The sequence below is a fragment of the Primulina huaijiensis genome, chromosome 4 (genome assembly GCF_012295235.1).
Source record: "Primulina huaijiensis isolate GDHJ02 chromosome 4, ASM1229523v2, whole genome shotgun sequence".
In the NCBI taxonomy this organism is placed as follows: Eukaryota; Viridiplantae; Streptophyta; class Magnoliopsida; order Lamiales; family Gesneriaceae; genus Primulina; species Primulina huaijiensis.
The window spans coordinates 3,787,647-3,809,770 of NC_133309.1; the positions used below are offsets into that span (position 1 = coordinate 3,787,647).

Here is a 22,124-nt window from a genome sequence, read left to right on the forward strand (position 1 = left end):
TTTAGACTCACTAGACTTGATCGATGCAAGTGAGGACGAGTTTGAGGAGACAAGAGGGGAAGACCAGTGAGATGGCTCGGACTAGGCGGAGGACTAAACCCTACCCGAGGACCGCTTAAGTTTAAAGAATTTTTATGCACGTTGAACTCATTTATTATGATTTTAACGAATTACTTTATGTTGTTTTAAACAAGTGCATGTTACAAGTTTGTTTTAATTTCAAATATTTGTTCAAGCATTTTATTTTTTTTACGGCATTTTGAAGGAGAATTATTTATTTAAGAAAAATTTTTATTTTTCGCAAATTTTAAGTATGTTCAAAATTATGGTACGTTACAGTTGGAATCAAAACGGTATTCTTGTAAAGAGTTATCCCTACTGCCGGTTGCGAGAAGCTCACGAAGTCACGCCTCAAATATGCAAGTTTCAAAGTTTTAAAATTCTTTCATGTAGTAAGCATCTAAATCACCAACATTTGTGATAACACTTCATGTGTAAACATATCTCATATTTGCTTTCATGTTTCTATTTATGTTACATTCTGTTATTAGGCATAAATAGGTCATGCATAAACACAACATTGTGAATATTGTTGTGTCATCAGGACGTTAGTTTTTCAACAAAGAAAATTCGATGAAAATCAAAATTTTACGAAAACTCGAATCTGTGAAGTGTCTGAGGTTTCAGTGGTGTTATTACGATGGGGTTTACAATCTCTGGAAATTATTTTGAAATCAATTTGAACGGAATTATCCTCACCATCCACGGATATTTTTGCGGCGGTTTATTTTTCACCCGTTATTTTATTACCGTTAGCAACAAACCCATTTGGCTAAAACCCTGATTTTGTTACCATTGAGGTAATTGGGCGTGCATATATCTTAATCCACTCTGTTGCTTTGAAAAATTAAATTATCCGCTTTATGATTTTTCTGCAAAACTTCGGAAACCCTCTCTGTGTAATTTCACCAGTGTTGCTGTGATTTCTTACTACTCCTCTTTATTTGAAGTTCATTTGTTAACCAATGGCAAGAAAGGGTTATGATCGTCATGACATACGAAGTGAAATGGGTCACACGAAAGATGTTGCTCCCACAGAGACAACATATCCAGCAACACCTACAGAAGTTTCTACTATGGAAATAGTCCCCGTTGCTGAACAACCCACACCACTGAAAGTAATTTTCCCAGGCGAGCCTAGGAATGCGGTTGATGTTGATAATCCACCAATAATACAGGTTTTTAATCCAACACGTCCACCTGTTCGCCGATCGAAGAGACAAGCAGGGTACAACCCTGATTTGACTACATCAAAGCATTTCCGCCGAAAGGGTGAGGGCCGAGCCTCCTTCACTTGCTGATCCAGATAATAGCTTAGGCGATGATTCTGAGAATGTTGATTATGATATAGTGGCTCATAAGAAGCCCACGCCTACAGCTGCTCCAAAATCCACCTCCACATCAACTGGTGAGACACTCAAAATCTTCTGACTCAGGTCCACGGGACGAAAAAAAGGGGCCAACTTCGTCTGATGAAGACGAAGTGTCTCTAGCCCAAGTCCTGGCCGATTTGAAGAAATCAAAAAAATCTAACCCTACGACTGCCGCCAACCCCGTCTGCTGACAAACGCACTCCTGAGATAGTGCACGAATCTGATGAGGATAGCCTCATTAATCATCCTCCAAAAGCACTGATGACATGCCTGAGGCAGGCACGGAAGCTTCCTCTGAAAGTGGAAGTGTTGTGCCAGATGATGCCGACCTTCCGGACAACACTGATCTCCTTGACTACGATCTAACTACAGCCTTTAGCACCCAATTTTATTCGGAGACATCAGGTGCCCAATGGCAGTTTTATGTGCATCGAGATTTCCTCAACGAGAAAGATTTCCTCGACGAGAAAAATATAGACTTTGATGCCTTTGCTCGCCACAATCTGGTTTCCTTCCTCAATGACCGTCAACTCATTTCCACCGTGTCTGCCATCACACCTTCTTGCCGCAGACTAGTACTGGAATTCTACGCCAATTTATCACCAGGAGTATGTGATGAACGATCGGCAAAATTTGGAAAAGTGTTTGTTCGAAACAGAGTTTATGAATTCAATGCTAATGCCATCAACCTGCACTACCAGACTCCGACAGAAGATGAGGATGGACTCCCCTATGACATTCATGTTGTCACATCCACTATCACCGGGGGTCTCATTACTAAATTCCCAGCTCATCCACAGCGGTTATCATTTGCGAATATGACTTCTCTATATTCAGTGCTTCACAAGCCAGCCTTCCAAAACTGGACTCCTTCCACCAATTCCACCATAGTAATGTGTCAGCAAGCTTTGGTGTTATACTCCATACGTAGAAAATGAGTATTTAATTTTGGAAAGTTGGTTTTTTAAGACAGTACTTCAGTATGCTGTCGGAGGACTCAGGGCATCGAAACTCCCATTTCCCTCACTGATCTATGGGCTGCTGGTGTCTCAAGGTTTCGTATGGAATGTTGATGAACAGCTCTCCGACATAGTGACACGTTTAAGATTGCTCCTGCATTCTTTAAGGGTAACCGGAAGATTGATCTTCCGTGTAATGCCTCTCCCACTCCTCCTATTGCCTCTGCTCCTGCCACTTCTCCCGCCGAGGGATTCATACTGTTAACAACCACTGAAGTCCAGGATCAACTTGCACTCGCACTGTCCAAAATTGAGCAAGCCAAGGCGGATATTGCCTATTATGAAAATATGGCTGCAAACTACCAGCTACTTCTAGAAGTAGGTGTCCTTTCAGGACAAAAAGGGGGAGATGGTAGTGATCAAACACGATCGCCTGCTGCTGGTCCATCAGGGACAAAAGACAGTAATGACACGGATGAAAAGGCTTAAGAGCTTGAGTTTATGTTAAATGTTTCTATTAGATGGCTATGTTTTATGTGTTTCTAGGTTTTATGTTTTTCTGATATATGTTTCTATGTTTTATGTCCTTCTGCCCTATGTTTGAAGTAATCGAAATGATAAATGAAATTCTGCAAGTGTTGTCACAAGTGTTGCCAACAAAAGTAACAACATCCGTGCTAACCGTATTTTATTCAGGGGGAGAAAAAATCTCGAATTCAGGGGGAGATAACTTGAGCTAAAAAGGATAAATTGTTTTGATCTCATTTTGTCCAGAAGGGCAAAAAGGGAGAGATTAAAGGGAAATATATTTTCTCTATTTATAATATCTTAACTTAAAATGATTTCCCGAATATTATATTTTCCTTGATTGATATGATTTGGTTAATATTTATTGAGATTTTGCCTTTCTAGATTATATAGTATTTAATGTTATAATTATGCTAAGATTTAATGGAGATATGATATCCTTGTTTAAATAGAGTTTATGACTAACAAAACTCTAATTTCCATATTGTGTAGAATTCTTTATTAATGAAACCTAAGCTTATAAATAAGAGGTTGGATATCAAAGAGAAAGTGTTTCCCAAGCAGAAAATTCAAGCAACCGAAAATTTTAGAGAAATAAATTCACGAAATCGTTGCTGATTGGAAGAGTGGTGATCGCCGTGTTGCCCTGAATGTTGCAAACATCTACAGACAACATTCGTAACGATGTTGGCTGAAGATCGTGTTTAGTTGCTCGTGCTTTTCGGAATCACGTTTTGCTTTCTTAATTATGTTTTATTATTGTTGATTGTTTTAGAAAGCATTTATTTTCTCAATGTGTTGAGAAAATTGATTTTTGTTTAGATCACTAGTAATTGATTTTTGTGTAAACGTTTTGGTTTTCTAGTGATTAATTTTTGTCCTGAAGCACCGTGCAAGTATTTATACTGGTGCAAATTTAATCTTGTCCATCTAGTTATTTAAAGTGCATTTGTGCTACAAACTTTAATATTCCGCTGCATGTTTTCATAAATGTTGTAACATTTGACACAACACTTAATTCTGATAAAACACAAATTTACAAACACTCACGATTTTATTTTGCTATTGTTATATAATGTTTTATACACACATATGTTGAGCATTACAAACCTAACACTCTTAATAAGTAATATATAATCAGTAACTCTACCTTGCCAATGGAATACGACAAAGAATGAGACATCCCTTGATTTGCATAAATTGTATCAGTTATGAGACGACATGTCATTTGTGTAAAATAATTCTGTAAACATTCTCGATTTGTTGATAATGATATACAACTATATGCAATCAAACTTTAGAAAATGAATAGAAACTTCAGATCTCAACATATAGACACAGACCCTGAACTTATAACAATTACCATGAAAAGTTTGTTTAAAATTTATATGTAAATTCTATGTTAAACACATAAATTTATAATTTTCCCTCCAATTTTATTTTTAAAAATAGGCCAATACTTGTTAAAATAAACATGATTCTAAATGTGGGATCATATGTTTTTAATCGAATAAAGATTATTTTTTCAAATAGATTGAGAGGAAAGACAATAAATTTGAACGACAATCCAATTTATTGTGCTTCACATGTTCCTAACTCTGCTTATGCTAGGCCAAATATGTTCTCATATGACAAATGTGTTGTCCAAAATAAGTAATGTGTGTATTATTTAATAAAATTTATACCAACGCAGAAGCTCAAAAGAAAAATCCTTGTCTTTTACAAATGAGATATTTTTACACACATTGTATTCTGTTTTTTCATTCGGGGGTATAGTTTTGTCACAATTGGATCCCGAATCTCGAATTAAATTTAAGACATTGATGACAGATAATCAATAAAAACGACAACTTCATATGCTTCAAACAATGATTTTATAATCGGAACACTAAATTGAAGACATTGATGGCAGATGATCCATTGAATCAACCCCTTCTTTTCTTTTCTTTTTTTTTCACAAATCAGGCTATGCGTGCTTGTATATAAAAAACGTACACGGGGACGTAGATGAAGCCAAGGTCTCTCTAGAACAAACACAACCCAAATTTTATTCAATAAAATTATATTCCTCTCTTCTCTAAGCATAGTTTATATGACAGAACAAATAAAGGAAAGCTGTCTGCTCAAAAATTGAAAAAATGGAGAAAGCTTCAGTAAGACTTCGAAGTTGACTGCATTTCATTGAGCATTATTGAGAATCTAAAATTGTGTTTCTGCTAACCCAGGGATGTAAATCTGCTCTGAAATAAAAATTTTGATGTACTCTAGATTTTAACCTCAACCACTGCAATTTTTCATTTTCAATTAGCAGAAAACGTTGCAAGGAATTTCATTTCTATTACTCATAGATAAGATACTTACCGAATAGAGTAGAAACGAAGACTGGAATACATTTCCTAGTTGTCTTACTTGTCCGAAGCATCACCTAAATATTGAATCTATTTGTGTGCATGACTTCATGGATCATACCAACTCGGCATTCGTTTCTTTAGGAAGAACCAATCCAATCAAACAAAGTGAAGGACTAGGAGGAATGCATAGCATGTCACATATATCAGGAGAGCATGGAAGAATGAAGAGAAGCCTAGGCCACATGGATTTAGCAGCTGGGATTTTGATTACTCCTGCACAATCTCGCTGCTTCAAGTATGACACGAAATCTTGAAACTGAAAATATGTAATTGCAATTCAATCACTTTGCTGAGTGAAGATAAATAAGCCTTTACTACAAGGGCACTCCAAACATTAACAGCCCTTGAAGTAACCATTAATATAAAACTAGGGAGGAGTGAAATATCAGGTAACACACACAACAGTTTGAGTCAAAGAGTAGATGGACAGAATTTTAACACTGTTGAGAATAGGGATTATTTAAGGAAGGTTTGAGCTGTAAATCAAGTAAATATGATAAATAGGTATTAGCTAGTTGTCAAGTTTATTTTAGGTAGTTTTTAATTTTAGGATGATATTCTTTCCCTCTAAATTAGTGATACTATCCCTGATATTGGGCTGTAAGTATGCTGTAAATTACTATAAAGGCAATCTCAATAGAAGAGAAGATTCATTCCCTCAATTACCTCTTTCAAGTTGGTATCAGAGCTTCCCCATTCTGCCCAGAATTTTCTGCGCCATTAACCTAAGCCAGAACCATGTCAGAACATTCTAGCGAATCCACCACCATTCCTCAGCCTTCCTCACAACCCACAGTGACTAGAGATCTGCAAAAAACAACCTCTGATTCACACCCTGTTCAAATAACCACCATCAAGCTGAACGGCGACAACTTCTTGCGATGGTCTCAGTCGGTGAGAATGTATATCCGGGGCCGAGGAAAGATGGGATATTTAACGGGTGACAAGAAAGCTCTGTCAGAAGATGACCCAATGTATGCTACATGGGATGCCGAAAATTCCATGGTAATGACGTGGCTGGTAAACTCCATGGAAGAGGAGATTGGCACAAATTATATGTGTTTTCCTACGGCATATGAGCTATGGGAAAATATAAATCAGATGTATTCTGATTTAGGGAATCAGTCCCAAATTTTTGAGTTGACTCTCAAACTTGGTGAATTACGGCAAGGAGAAGAAACAGTCACCAAGTACTTCAACTCCTTGAAGAGAATCTGGCAGGACCTTGATACTTTTGATGCTTATGAGTGGAAGAATGCTGAAGATGGACAGCACCACAAGAAAACAGTGGAAGATGATCGTATCTTCAAGTTCTTGGCTGGCCTCAATGTTGAGTTCGACGAGGTGAGGGGGAGAATTATCGGTAGGAGGCCGCTGCCATCCCTTGGCGAAGTCTTCTCTGAAGTGAGGAGGGAGGAGAGCCGGAGGAATGTTATGCTCGGCAAGAAGGGACCTGCTGCTACTGTTGAAGGTTCTGCTCTTGCTTCTACAGGCCTGAACATGCGCAGAGGTGCTGCCAACCTCCGTAAACTAGAGGAGAAACCAAGTGTATGGTGTGACTATTGCAACAGGCCGCGTCACACCCGAGAAACCTGCTGGAAGATTCATGGCAAACCTGCCAACTTCAAGGGCAGAACAGGGGAGAAAACGGGCAGTGCCTTTCCCACTGCAAATGAGGCCGAGACTGCTGCCAGCACCATCACTAAAGAGCAGCTGGAGCAGTTACTAGCACTGATAAAATCTAATCCATCGTCCAGTGCTCCTAGTGTCTCGGTGGCACATACAGGTAACGAAATAAATGCCTTTTCTTGTGGTTTCGGAATTTCTACTCCATGGATAATTGATTCTGGAGCATCTGATCATATGACCCACTCCTTGAACTTGTTAAAACTATACTCACCGTGTTCTGAAAATAGAAAAGTTAGGGTTGCAGATGGAAGTTTTTCACCTATTGCCGGAAAAGGTTTGGTCCAAATTTCTGAAAAAATAGACCTTAAGTCTGTTCTCTATGTACCTAAACTCACCTGCAACCTTTTGTCAGTTAGCAAATTATCCAAAGACTCTAACTGTCGTGTGGTTTTTTGTGACTCTCATTGTATTTTTCAGAGCCGGAGCTCGGGGAAGACGATTGGCAGTGCTAGAATGGTTAATGGTCTTTACTATTTCGAGAATATTTTACCTGGTAATAAAATTGTTCAAGGGCTTAGTAGTATTAGTTCCCTTTCTGTTCGTGATCAAATAATGGTCTGGCATTGCCGTTTAGGCCACCCCAGTTTTTCATATATGAAACATTTGTTTCCTGACTTGTTTAAAAAAATGAATCCCTTGGATTTTCATTGTGAATGTTGTGTTCTTGCAAAAAGTCAACGTAGAACATATGTTTCTAAACCTTATCTTGAATCAAAACCTTTTTACTTATTTCACAGTGATGTATGGGGACCCTCAAAGGTAACTACATCATCTGGAAAAAAATGGTTTGTAACTTTTACAGATGACCATACTAGATTGTGTTGGGTATTTTTAATGAGCGAAAAAACTGAAGTTGGAAAATTTTTTAAAGAATTTTACAATTTGATTGAAAACCAATTTCAAACAAAAATAAGCATTTTGAGAACCGATAATGGAACAGAGTATTTCAATCAATATGTGGAGACTTTTTTGAAGGAAAATGGCGTATTACATCAGTCAACCTGTCCTGACACTCCAGAACAAAATGGGGTATCGGAAAGGAAAAATAAGCACTTACTTGAAGTTGCTAGGGCCATAATGTTTTACATGAATGTTCCAAAATACCTGTGGGGAGATGCTATTTTAACTGCAGCATATTTAATTAATAGGATGCCTACACGAGTTTTAAAATACATCACTCCGCTGGGCTGTTTGAAAATTTTTTTTCCGGAATCTCGAATCAATTCGGATTTACCACTAAAAATATTTGGTTGCACCGCATATGTTCACATACCTAAGAGATCCCGGTCGAAATTGGATCCTAGGGCAGAAAAATATGTTTTTTTAGGATATGCTGCAAATCGCAAAGGCTACAAATTTTTTAATCCTCTCACGAAACGGTTTTTTATCACGATGGATGCCACCTTCATGGAAACAAAACCATATTTTACCAAAAATTTAATTCAGGGGGAGAATAATATAGGGGAACCAAATTTTTGGGAAATATCCGAACCTCTTCCAAATTTGGTAATTGACCAACCTCTTAATTTTCAAAATGAACAAAATGGGGAGTCTGAATCCACAATTGTCGACCGTGAAATTGATCTGTCGGAAAAGGAAATACTACGAATGAGAAAAAATCGAAATATCCTTGAACCTATTGTTTATTCTAGGAGAAATGTCCTCAGAAAAAGCGGAGATGAATTAATCATTCCAGCACAAGCTTCATTGGAAGCCCCGGGCAAAGGAACTATGGATACTCCAGGTACCTATTTTTTCCCTCACCCACAGAAAAACATCCCTTTATCTGTTATTCCTGAGCCTTCCAGTGTCAGTCTTGAAAGTCCAACCCCAATTGTCCCACAAGAAAATGATCTGGACCTTCCCATTGCCCTTCGAAAAGGTACTCGAACCTGCACCAAATACCCCATTGCTAGATATATAACCTATGATCATTTATCCGAAACACATAAGGCATTTACTACTAATATCTTGAAACATGTTGTGCCTAGAAACATTCAGGAAGCACTAGAGGACCAGGATTGGAGATTAGCAGTGTTCGAAGAAATGAAGGCCTTAAAGAAGAATGATACTTGGGAAATTGTTGAAGCACCTAAGGATCAGAAGATAGTAGGATGCAAATGGGTTTTCACAATGAAGAGCAAGGCGGATGGTAGTGTAGAGAGATATAAGGCGAGGCTTGTCGCAAAAGGCTTTACGCAGACATACGGAATAGATTCCCAGGAAACATTTGCTCCTGTTGCAAAAATTATCTCAATTCGAGTACTGCTGTCACTTGCGGTTAATCTCAATTGGCCCTTGTATCAGTTGGATGTTAAAAATGCCTTCCTAAAGGGAGATCTAGATGAAGAGGTGTTTATGAGACTCCCTCCGGGTTTTGAACCAAAGTTTGGACTTGGCAAGGTGTGTAGACTGAAGAAGTCCCTGTATGGACTTAAGCAGTCTCCGAGGGCATGGTTTGAACGGTTTGGCAAGGCTGTGAAGCGACTTGGTTATGTTCAAAGTCAAGCTGATCACACCATGTTTTACAAACACTCAAAGGGAGGTAAAACTGTTGTGTTAATTGTATATGTTGATGATATCATCTTAACAGGGAGCGACTACGAGGAACTTGGAAAGCTTAAAGAGAGGCTTGCAAAAGAATTCGAAATCAAGGACTTGGGTGTGTTGAAATACTTTCTTGGAATGGAATTTGCAAGATCCAAGGAAGGTATATTTGTCAATCAACGCAAATATGTCCTTGATTTGTTGACTGAAACAGGTATGCTAGGATGTAAACCGGCTGAGACGCCTATGGAGCCCAACGTCAAACTGCAACCAGCAGGGACAGAATCCGTAAAGGAGAGGGAGCGCTATCAGAGACTTGTCGGGAGGCTCATTTATTTATCACACACTCGACCTGATATAGCCTTCCCGGTTAGTGTAGTCAGCCAATTCATGCACTCGCCTGGGTCAGAACATTTCGAAGCAGTGCACAGGATCCTAAGGTATCTGAAGGGAACACCAGGTAAAGGTCTTCTGTTTAAACGTCAGGGACATCTGCAAGTTGAAGCCTATACTGATGCAGACTGGGCGGGAAGTGTAATTGATAGAAGGTCTACTTCGGGATATTGCTCATTTGTGGGTGGCAATTTAGTCACCTGGCGTAGCAAGAAACAGAATGTGGTAGCTCGAAGCAGCGCAGAAGCCGAGTTCAGATCCTTAGCACAGGGAATTTGTGAGGTTTTGTGGATTAAGAAATTATTATTAGAGTTGAAGATTTCAGAGTCAGTGCCAATGAAGATGCACTGTGACAATAGAGCAGCAATTTCAATTGCACATAATCCAGTACTGCATGATCGCACAAAGCATGTGGAAGTCGACAAGCACTTCATCAAAGAAAAAATAGACAATAGTGTGATTTGTGTGGACTATGTCTCTACTAAGGAACAAGTAGCTGATCTACTTACGAAGGGACTACACAAGAGACAATTCGAATGGTTAGTGAGCAAGCTGGGTATGGAAGACATCTTTAAACCAGCTTGAGGGGGAGTGTTGAGAATAGGGATTATTTAAGGAAGGTTTGAGCTGTAAATCAAGTAAATATGATAAATAGGTATTAGCTAGTTGTCAAGTTTATTTTAGGTAGTTTTTAATTTTAGGATGATATTCTTTCCCTCTAAATTAGTGATACTATCCCTGATATTGGGCTGTAATTATGCTGTAAATTACTATAAAGGCAATCTCAATAGAAGAGAAGATTCATTCCCTCAATTACCTCTTTCAAGTAACACAATAAGCTTTCAAATTTGGATTGCTCGGTTGGAATCTTCAAATTAAAAAATATATATATAGAAAATCTACATGCTCCCTCAATCACATGCGATTGATTACGGCTTTGCATCTGCCGACAAGGGTGTCTGATTTGAAATTCAAGTAATCAAATCTGATTGGTAATTTAATCTAGGTGTTCTAGTTCAACAAGATTCTATCTGAACCAAATAATAAATATGTTATCTGGAAAATGGAACAATAAACTGGTTAAATTTTTTTAAAACAAACACTATTGTAATCAACCTTGCAATAATGAACAAAATGTTTTTTCACCAAGCTATTCAACAAAAATATCCTACTACAGAACTTCTAAAATAATAATAATAAGAAAAGAGATGTGAATTTAACATCCAGTTTAAATGAGTCCAACCCAGATTCAGACCTTAACTACAATGGAGTAGACAAATTTGCACTTGAAATCATCCACCTAGTTAGGACCAGGCAAACAAGAGAGTGCCATTCCCACCAAATCTAGAATAGGAAATTTCCCAATACTGCCAAACCAGTGACAATCATGACATTACTTTTGGGTTACCAACCAGCATCACAAAACAGTATCTTTCTAGCAGAGAAAAATATTATTTCGGTAAGGGTCAATTTGTGCTTGCGGGGATAAATGTTACAACAAAAAAAACAAAAAAATTAGGAAAAGTTCCACTTGCATGCTTGCGTTATATGAGGGGTCAAGTCTCACAGTGGGAAGGAACAAAGCAAATGAAATTGATCAGAAGGCCAACTTACCCCCTTGTGATCTTCTTGAGAGGAAGGAAGCAGCCAGCAAACCTCTCTCTGTCACGATTAAAGTTAATATCAATAGTTTGTTAAACAGTTTAAATATGTAAAAGCATATAACTAAAATTTGTACTAGATACCATATGTTAATACTTCGGAAGCAAGATGAGCACATTTTGAACTTTCAGATGAATTCTATGCAACACGTGCTGAAATTTAAAAGAGGGGGCCAGTTTTGGGAATGGAAAAAACTAGGGCTTCAAAACCACTAATTACAGGTGGATTCAAATGGCATAAATTCTATGGGATAAGGGCATAAAGTGCTAAGTGAAACATGTAAGAATAGGTGGAAGAAGGGCAGTCACTTAAGAGGCTGGCGGAGAAAATTTGGGTATTGGTAAATTACAAATCATTTAGCAGGATCAAAATAATGTCCAGTAGGAAAAACTAAGCCTCGGGATGGATATGAAATCAGAGCTCTTTGCAGTTGATGGATGGGTTGAGACTTGAGACTTGAGACTTGAGACTGACAATTTGTAAATCATCTCATACATCCATAAAGAGTCCAAACCTTGCTTCACAAATTATTTATGACAAATCAGAGCTCTTAGCAAGCTTGGTGAATAGACACATTGGTTTCCAACCTTGACGTAAATGGGTATTGCTAAATCAGAGCTACAATTAAAGTAAGCGCAAATTTCAGAGACAAGTGAACTTATATAAACAAATTGTGAGGTACTGCTAAAGGACTGAACAAACATTGGGTCTGCGAGATATTGCACACATATGCACAATGAAAAAAGGCGTGTGAGGACAATATTGAACTAACTCTGTGAATTGGGGAGCTAGAAAATGTTGATTTCACATGACGAAAATCTGTCCGCTTTGTCATGTCTAACTTAATAGGCCATCTGTGCAGATGCATCAAGAGAAAATCATCAGAAATTGCATTTCTTAAGCAAAATTATCAAAACAAGACCAAAATCCTTACTCAGCAGGCTCAGCAACATCAGTTGAATAGTTGCAAATATCAGAATCTACTCTTTGTGCAAGCAAAGTACAGTAATAAACACCACTTTTACTCAAGATCCCCTGCCAGGTTGATTTCTGGCACAATCTATAACCTCCACCATTTAGCGAGTCAGATGGTGGAGGTGGAGGGGGGGAACTTGGAGGAGGGGGTAGTGGAGGAGGTTGGAAAGGAGGTGGAGGAGGTGGAGGCGGAGGTGTTGGGGGTAATGGTGGCCGCAGTTCATGCTGAGGATGCAATGGAGGCCGAAACTCAGATGAAAAAGGCAATGGAGGCCGGAAATCGGACTGAGGAGGCAAAGGAGGGGGCACGTTAGTAAGAGGAGGCAAAGATGATAAAGGAGGAGGAACAACAGGAACAGTATACATCTGATCAAATGGAGGCATAGAACTTCCTTGTATTTTTGATCTCGGAGTGACAGAAGCAGGTAAAAAAGGTGGAGCCTGCAGACTACCATGAGCATTGGCAGGTGTTACACAAGAAATTGGATTTGGAGGCAGATGGTGACCCAACCCACGTGCATCCCACATACTATTTGGTGGTGCATATGAAGGTCGAACAAATGTAGATGACTGAACCAGCTGTGGTGGCGTAATTGGTGGTCCCTGATTTTGGGTGGGCATGGGTCCCATGCTTCCTTGCCCAGAAGATATCCCAGTTTCCGGTTTTCCACACATCCATGTTTGTTTGGCAGTAGAAAATCTTCCAACTTCGAGCATTCCTGAATCAGTCCAAGTTGTTTGGAATGGATGCACATTTTGCATCATTGGTCTAAAAGTTTCTTGACCAGTCCTTGGTGATGTAAGCTCCAGAGCATTGTTATCTGATCTGACTGGGGGAGAAGCTCCATGATGCTTTCCCCGATTCCTGTTCAAAACATAGATGTAAAGTTTAAGATAAAGGTGAAGTAAAAATGGTTCTTTACATACATGAAAGGATGATTGAAAGAGGGTAGTAATTCATAATCATGAACCTCCAAGACCACAACTTCAGAGAAAGTTGCCTTAAGTAACAATATTGGACGAGAGATTATTATATTATGTAGAGTGGCATTTAGTTTAATATAACTCTTCCAAAAACCTCATGTCAAACTTGCTCCAAATGTAATGATAAGTTGATGCCTATCTCCAAAAAATATAGAGATTCAAAATTGAATAAAGACAGGGATTTGTTGAAGAGAGAAAAAAGAAGACCAATTAGACATAAGCAGCATAAAAATATAAATTAAAAGAATTTCCCAAGTAGTGGAAAATAACTGCACTTTATATCAGACGTATGCATTGAATAAAAAAATGGATATCAAGACTGATGACTGATGAAACAGTTATCAGACAACAGACAGAATATCAACAGAACAATGTTCATAATCTGCACAAATGAGAAGCCTACAAGACTACAAGTGAAATATTAATGCAAATTGTGTTCATTCGTACTTGTCCATTTGTCCCAGTTACTCTCAAGGAACATGAATATGATTCTAAATCTCAACAGGATCTTGGGGTAAGATGCATCAAATTTTAACATAAATAAAGGTAAAGAAGACAACCCTGATGTCCTTGTCATGTAACTGTCGTAAGGCTTCTCAAATACATTCTGAGCATGAGGTGATCCAATCATACTATTAGCAGAATAATTGTTTCTTGTATCCATATGTACAGAAGTAGAAGCAGGCCTTGCACCTTCAACATTCACCATCAAATTGGCTGGACATAAACTGGAAGGAGGAAGGATAAAATTACTATTTTCCTTGCGTTTCCATCGCAGATGAGCCATGGCGACGGTAGATTCCTTTGGTGAATCAAATTCCATTAATAATGCACCTTCACTACTAAGATCAGTAACCACGAGAGGGCCTTTATGAAGAACTTTCTTAAGTTCATGCAACACCTCATCCTTGGCCCATTTGCTATTAACATTTCCTATGTAAACATGGCAACTAGAACCAACAGAGACACTATTTACCGCTCCTCGAGTTCCTAAACCTGTATCCAGAAATTTTATCTGGAGGGGTGCACCCCAAGGGGTGCGTCCTCTCATTACTTCTCTAGCCTTTATGGCATCCATAATGTATCTGTATTCAATCAAAGCATACCCTTCATATTGAAAATACCGTAATTGACCTATAGGACCGAACTTCTCGAACAGAAACCTTATAAGCATTTCAGATGCATCAGGACCTAATGATCCCAACCAGAGTTGTTTTGAAGCTGGAAATACATCCATGGCATCTGGGTCTCCATCCAAGCACCGCGTCAAATGATTTGCTGAAGTATGTGGCACAGGGATATCATGTTTGGGGGATTCAAACGAAGAATTCGAAGTTCCTGTGGAGGATCTGAAAGCAGTTGGCGAGCAGTCCAAATTTGGAATTGGGCTCTTCTCCGTCTGCAAGCCATGGATTCTTCCATTGAGTGAATTACTTCTGAATTCCCTTGGTGTTCTCTCTCTAGGGGAGAAAGTTTGATGATTGTGCAATTCCATTGCCACAACAAAATTTCTAGCATTTGACATATCTTCAGAATTTGATTCTCCACTTTCAATAAGATCAATACCTGACTTCATCACACTACGATTTTTCAAATGGATGCCTACACCTTTTTCTGGACAATCTCTCCCAGAAGCTACAGAAGGAGATCCTTGTTGGCTAGATATTCCAGAAGCCAAGTGCTGACTAACATACTTGGATGAACCAGATATATCTTCCTCAATATCTACTTGGCTGCCTTCGGATGTGAGTTGCTGCAGAAAAGATTTAAATACTCCTTCTAAAACTGAAGTAACATACGTAACAATTTCAGGAGATGCAGAATTACATAGCCTTCTGTACCTAGAAAAAATCCAACGTCTATATGAAGGATCTTTGCGAAAAACCTGTACAAAGAACAACAACAACGTAAATGCAACAGCCAAACCTCGAAGCCCTTGTCCCTTTCTAAATGACGAGTTTTTTTATTCCAAATCGTCCATCACATGGAGTAGTAAGAAGTATTATCGAGTAAAAACTAAAATAAAATGTCATGCAGTAACAGACTTGGCTGGAAATTTTATTTACACCAGGCTCGTGAGTTTAAGTGACCATGGAAGCAAGTTTGCATTAGAACACCTCAATGCACATTTATTCTAATAATAAATGTATGAAAATTTGACATAGATGAAAGAATGTGTAAGAATAAATTGTTACATAGTTTGGCATATTAAGGCTTCAGTGAGCACGTGAATTTGTAAATACCAAGTCATGCAGGACACGGAAAAAATGAATGAGCATTTGAAGCCCAACTAAATAGCACATTCATTTCACAATCTAAGTATCTCTCACCAGAATCAGGTGGAATAAATAGATAACCAACAGGAGGACAATACTAAACTACACCAAAAAAAATCTTTAGGCATGCCATCTGGCAATGAAATGCTATAATTAATAAGCCTTACCAGTCCCAACAAGCAGTTCTTCAATAAAATTGCTGTGCCATTTGAAAAAAGGTGCTCATTTGAAGAAGAAAAATCATTAAGATGCTTGCTTCCACATTTTGCTTCTGAGGTATCCACTGCTAATTTATTTCTGCCGTTTTTCTCATCCAGACAATCAATGCGAAAATCATTCAGTCCAATTGTCAACTGATTTAAAAAGTAAGCACCTTTCTGTGACTCCTTTGATTCAGTACATTCAAGAAGTTCAAAACAACAGGTAATTGATTTTTTAGGGTGATTGGATAAAATCCTCGAAAAACAAAGAGCACGTAACTTGGATAGCTTAAGCAACACATAATTATCTTCCTCCAAAAACTCCCTCTTGAACTCAAAAAAAGATTCTGCAACATCATGAATCTTCAAGATTCTCTGGTCAACAATTTGAAATATGTGCTGCCCCTCAAATGAGGATATGAAGAAAGTAAATACATTGAGAAACACAATAGAACATATTCCTTGAATAACAGGAGAAATTGAAGCTTCTGAGGCAGCAGCTTCACATATATCAACTAGACCTAAAATGCAGGCCTTAGAAATCTCAAAAGCAACGCCATCAACATCTTCTCCCCTTTCTATTACAGTGAAACACCTATTATGGATACTGATGACAACCTTCGCTGCAGCTTCAAGAGCAGCAGGACAATATGATGCATAGCGCGGAATGAAATTCGCTAACAAGCGTTGTACACTTGTGCCACCTGCAAATACCTCATTGTAATCACAAATCCCAGAAAAGACGCAGCAACATAACTTTAGCATACTGAAATACCATAGAGACAAAATATATGATATATTTTATCACAGAAATACAGGCAATGTCTTGGTTTAACATTAAAAATGAACATCAATAAACATATGGGGAGGCGATTACAGAGGAGGGCGGAGGAATCAAGACTGATGATTTCTCCAAAATTAATGTTCTAGCTGTTCATGTTTGGGGTGATGTTGCTACATTTCCCTCGAATTTGTTAGGTGGAATCAGAAGATTCGAGCACATTGATCATGTTATTAAATCTGCTGACCAATGACCAATCCTCCCATAATTATTTAGGGCGCAAGACGCACTAAAGTGCTAGAGTACCCTGGAGCCTGAGACGCAAGACGAAGCGCACGCTTTATCGAAGTAAAGCACATTTAGCACAAATTTTAAAATTCAATATATATAAAGTGATTTATACTATAAATCTATAATATTACATAAATTAAATATTTTTCACAAAGATAGCAGACATTATAACTAAAAATTTGTTAACAAATAATGTAGCGTAAATCATAACCAGAAAAAAAAACTTTAATGATCTAAAATTCATTAGTAAGTCATCGATTCATAGTATATTAAGAAAAAACTTCAAATAACTAAATCATCAAATTCATTTTCATCCTCCTCAACTATATTATCATAATCATCTTTGAAAACCATGGTGAGTCATGAGTGTAGAAGAAATTAGAGTAAAAGTTTGCAATGAGGATTACAATATCATCTAAATCATCAAATTCTTTTTCATCTTCCTCGACTATATCATCATCATAGGGGGAAGATAAAAGTAAAAGTTTGCACAAAGGACTTGAACTTTCTGATAAAAAATTCTTGCATAAATGGGTGATAATAGGGTTTTTTTTAATCATAAAATAGCCATAAGCTTTGCTAATTAGGCTTCAAATCAGTTGGGTTCGAGTTAATTTTTATTTACTTACAAAATATCAGTCAACTTCTTTAAAGGTCACGCTTATGCGCCTCTAGGATGCCTCGCGCCTGGGCAAAGGCGCGCGTTTGTTTCAAGTGCTGCGCAATGGGTGTGCCTGACTGGGTCTGTCGCCTAGGCGCAGCCAGGCACATGCTTTTAATAACTATGAATCCTCCTTAAATTGGCCTAAAAAGCTAGAGCACTGGAGTATTCGACTTGGTTTTAAACGAACCTCAAGTCCAACTGAAAGGAAGGATGGAAATTATTGGTTTTTTGAGATCATAGAGCTTAAAAAGAGACAACTCAGAAGGATGATGAAACCACAAAATTCAGGTTTCTAGCTACAGCCTTGAGTACAAGGCTACTTCTCAAGGGGCGGTATTGTTATGGATAAGTTGGGCCTAGAAAGCTAATGTCGTCTTATTTGGCCAAAATATTTTTGAAATGTTAACTTGAAGAGCGGGAAAGGTTGGGAAGCGGGAAAAAGGATACATATGAGATTAGAGTTGGCTCGAGGGAATCAATCTTTTTTTTTGTTGCTAGATTTGGGTTAGGGCAAGGAGAGGGAGAGTCTTTCTTCTTGTAAAAGGGATAACCCCTTGGCTGAGTTTATTTACTCGGATAATGCTCACCGAATCAGGCTGTTTTCATCTGTGTTTTGTTTTTAAAAGTTGAAATTCTTCTTTCTGTTGGATTGAATGGAAATTAGCACATTTTGTCATGGCCCGACTTTGATTGGCTATTTGGGTTTCATTATGAACTAGACTATCTAGTGTAGCATCATAAGATTACACATGTTTATCATGGGACTTGTAATTCATTATCATTCCAACTCCTAACTCTCGAAAGAGGTTTGGTATGCTGTTTGAATGTGGATCTGTAACATAAGGTCTGGATGACACCTAGTCCTACAACAAATTCAAAGGTTTTACCAATTGTTTCACCATCAATTATATTTACTCCAGTAATTAGTCCCTAAAGATTCAGTAACTAAACCCATCAAAAGCTACTTCCGAGAAGGTTGAACTTTTGCAGCTAAAAATAATAATTTAAAATGCCTGGAAAGCTACAACTGCTGCCGCCAAAGTCTCTTCGATGCACTTAACAATAAGAATTTAATCTAATTTCTTCACAGATAGTTTATTATGTAGCCACAAGTTATTACTTCAATTTTAAAAAAATAGTAACGGGAATCTTATTGAATATCATGTTCGCAAGCATCAAAGCTTGGCACACCAATGTTCTCCACATACAACTATACACTTTTCTAAATACTTCATATTCACCTACTAGTGGCTTCAAGTTCTTTAAAACTATTTAAATTATTTGGAATTGGCAAGTCTAAAAGAAAGAAAAGATGAAATTATTGTCGCAACAATCAAGAATTATAGAGTTATCACTCTCCTACTCAATTTCTTCAGCAAAGACTACGATAATCCATGGACCACTTCCAAATATACATAGCAAGCCTCAGCTGCCTCAAACATGACAAAACATTCCCCCTTTCTATTCTTCCATAATCATAGATTCATTTACGAGCTGACTTGAACCTTCAGCTGGCTAAAACATCAGTACATATTGTCTTTCTTAATGCAAGTACCAAAATTTCCTCCAAGATGCTAGATAATAAATTGATTCTGTTACAGCAACTTGAGAATCATTACTGGATCAAAGTTTTTGTTTGTCTCATAAAGGAATTTCCTTATAATGAAGAGAAAAATCCCATTTTTGGTCTCAATTTGGACGAAGGTTACTGTGGAATTCTTCAGCTATTCACACTATTCAAGTTTACCTAGTACTTGAATTCAGATATCGTATCTTCCACCGCCACACTTTCAAATTTTCTAGTTCCCCAACTGAATGAGATTCAAAATAGGCCATTTTTAACCAAATTGAGTAGCTTCGTTGTACCTACAAGCTTCGGGGGGAAAAGCTTAGATTAAGAATCGTAAATTCAAACTTCTGGAGGGGGTCGTCAACTTAAAAAATACACTGTTCTTTTTTTTTTGTGGCCTAAAACCAAGTCGCTTTTGTTCAAAAAATTGTGTATGCCAAGCAATTAAAAACCATGCCCCGTATCCAAAATCCCCTATATTGTCCTATTCCACAAAAGAAAGAAGCTAAATACTATATTAGATTACACCAAAACTCTTTTCAATTTAACCAAATCTAAAGCAAAAAAAGGCAATTTAGTATTCGTTATTTTCTACAATAACCTAAGCAAAAAAAAAAAGACAAATAACAGAACAGATTCATAAATAAACAAGTTGAAACGAGGAATGAAATTCTTCCCAAAAGCCCAAAAAAATCCCCATTTCGGTAGAAAATCGTATTACTAATTAAGCGAGCATAGAGAAAGTGCAACTGCAACCTCTCGCTGCAGAGATGAGACAAAGGTAGGCTTCTTCCGTCTCACGCTTATCCTTGTGATCGATGCAGAACTTAATTTGCTTGTAGCACTCAAAAACATCACGAATCTCTTCTTTGTTTCTGCGCCTCTGTAGTATCTCGTCCGGAGATATAGGAGGCGGCGTTGGCGGTGGAGGTGGTTGAGGCGGCGGAGGAGCTGAAGGTGGGGATGGATGAGACGATCGTGGGGAGAGCAACTTTTGCCTCTTTAGCGGCTGCTCAGCTTCAATCATGGCGGATCGATGAAGCCCCCGTCGCTGTCCGGAGGTAGGTGCGTTTGTTTATCGGGATTTTGTTTTATTCCGCCTTTAATTTAATTCTTCGACAATATATATCTACCGGCTAAGCTGGCACAAGCCACTCCTCCGCACGAGTTATATGTGTTATTATTATTTTTACTTTGATCAAATAATATTAAATAAATTATTTTTAATTTAAAAAAAATTGCTCGATTTTTTTTATATTAAAAAAAAAAATTGTTTATATTTTTTTCTATATAAAATATGGAGTGTCTTGAATAGGTTTTTAGTATGATCGGAAAAGAATTTATGAAATTAAATATTTTGATGTCCTCTAAAATAGTTACTTTAAGGATCTCATATTTAATAATATAATATACATGAAAACAAATTNTATATATGTAATTTGTCATTTGTATGAGTGATATTAATAGACTACATTGATTACTATAGTTGCCTCAAGTTTAATATAGAGTAAAATATATTATTATTACAATATATATGATAGAATGGTTGAGAGGTGGTGAAGTATTTAGAAGGGAATTGAATAAACACTTGACAATTTTACTCTTTTTTCAACTGATGAGTCAGTTTAGTGATAAACTGATCTCGAGAATCTTGTTTGTCGATGTCAATCAGTTAACTGGTGAAAATGCGGAAATAAAATGACTGACATATAGAATATAACTGAAATAAAGAGACACAATATTTATGGATGTTCGGAGATTTCAAACACTCCTACGTCACCCCTTCTATCTAGAAGATAGGATATTCACTAAAAGACTATGATCAAATACAAACAATTGTACATATCCACTTTAGTTTTGGACTTAATAATGTCAAACTGAAACTCTTAGTTTCGATACAGTTTACAGTACTCGACTGAACTGAAATTACTTAGCACAACTGATCTCTATAGATCGAATAATACAACATTAAGTGTTTGTGCTTGTAAGCTCAAATTTTAACCTTGAATGCTATGAATCTATATGTTGAGCGTGAGCTTTGAAATCTTCTGAATATGAACAGAAATCTTGAAGCGATTTCAGCAGAGTAACAGCTTGATTGATTATGAGTATCGTTAGGTTGAGTAGCTTCGTTCTCCGCTGCTCTTCTCGGCTATTTATAGTCTTTGCTTCCATCGATAACAATGAATGTGATTTGAAACTTTATATCCATTGTTTGCCATGTCAAAATTCTTCTGACAGTAATATACTGTTGCATTGCTGAAATGCGGCGTTCCCACTAAAAGTTGCAGTCTTGGTTTTGTACAATCTGTCGGTTGATAGTTACATTCCTTAACTGATGATGTGTTCAGTTGTTTTATCATTTGTGATAAAGCCGATATTATAAGCTGACTGCTCTCAACTGATTGTAGGGTAACTGATCAGTTCCCAACTGATCATTCAGTCGAATACAATATTCAGTTAGCTTAGTTCAGTTGTTGTTGATTTTCTGCGCAATAATCTTCAGTTAGGCAACCAATAATTTGCGTATTTTTAGATCAGTTATCTTGATCAGTTGTTCAATAACTTAGATCAATTTGTCAAACCACCGAAATTCAGTTTCCAACAATTTCCCCCTTTTAGGTGTTTGACAAAACTTAGAAAAATACGAACTGATCAAACTGAACTCTTTGGGTAGATAAAATAATCTTTTATTGTTAACTCTTTGAATGTACAGATTCGTACAAAGAATGAAAAACAAAAGAATCTTCTAACTGTTCAG

At 37.5% G+C, this 22,124-nt stretch overlaps 1 protein-coding gene across 2 annotated transcripts; it reads right to left on the bottom strand.

The window, feature by feature from the left end:
* Nucleotides 1-5,074: 5,074 nt before the first annotated feature.
* Nucleotides 5,075-20,469, bottom strand: LOC140975261 (uncharacterized). 2 transcript variants are annotated; one of them, XR_012174922.1, is made up of 8 exons: nt 20,120-20,469; nt 16,025-16,761; nt 14,142-15,466; nt 12,557-13,462; nt 12,395-12,476; nt 11,575-11,622; nt 5,282-5,587; nt 5,075-5,204 (listed from the first exon to the last, which is right to left on the bottom strand). XR_012174922.1 is itself a non-coding variant. In XM_073438873.1 (7 exons), exons 1-7 carry the CDS (start codon nt 20,388-20,390, stop codon nt 5,384-5,386), a joined length of 3,573 nt encoding a protein of 1,190 aa, XP_073294974.1. In that variant the 5' UTR covers nt 20,391-20,469; the 3' UTR covers nt 5,075-5,383. The 2 variants fall into 2 exon arrangements, 1 of the variants encoding a protein (XP_073294974.1); XM_073438873.1 differs by having other exon boundaries at nt 5,075-5,587.
* Nucleotides 20,470-22,124: the final 1,655 nt, after the last annotated feature.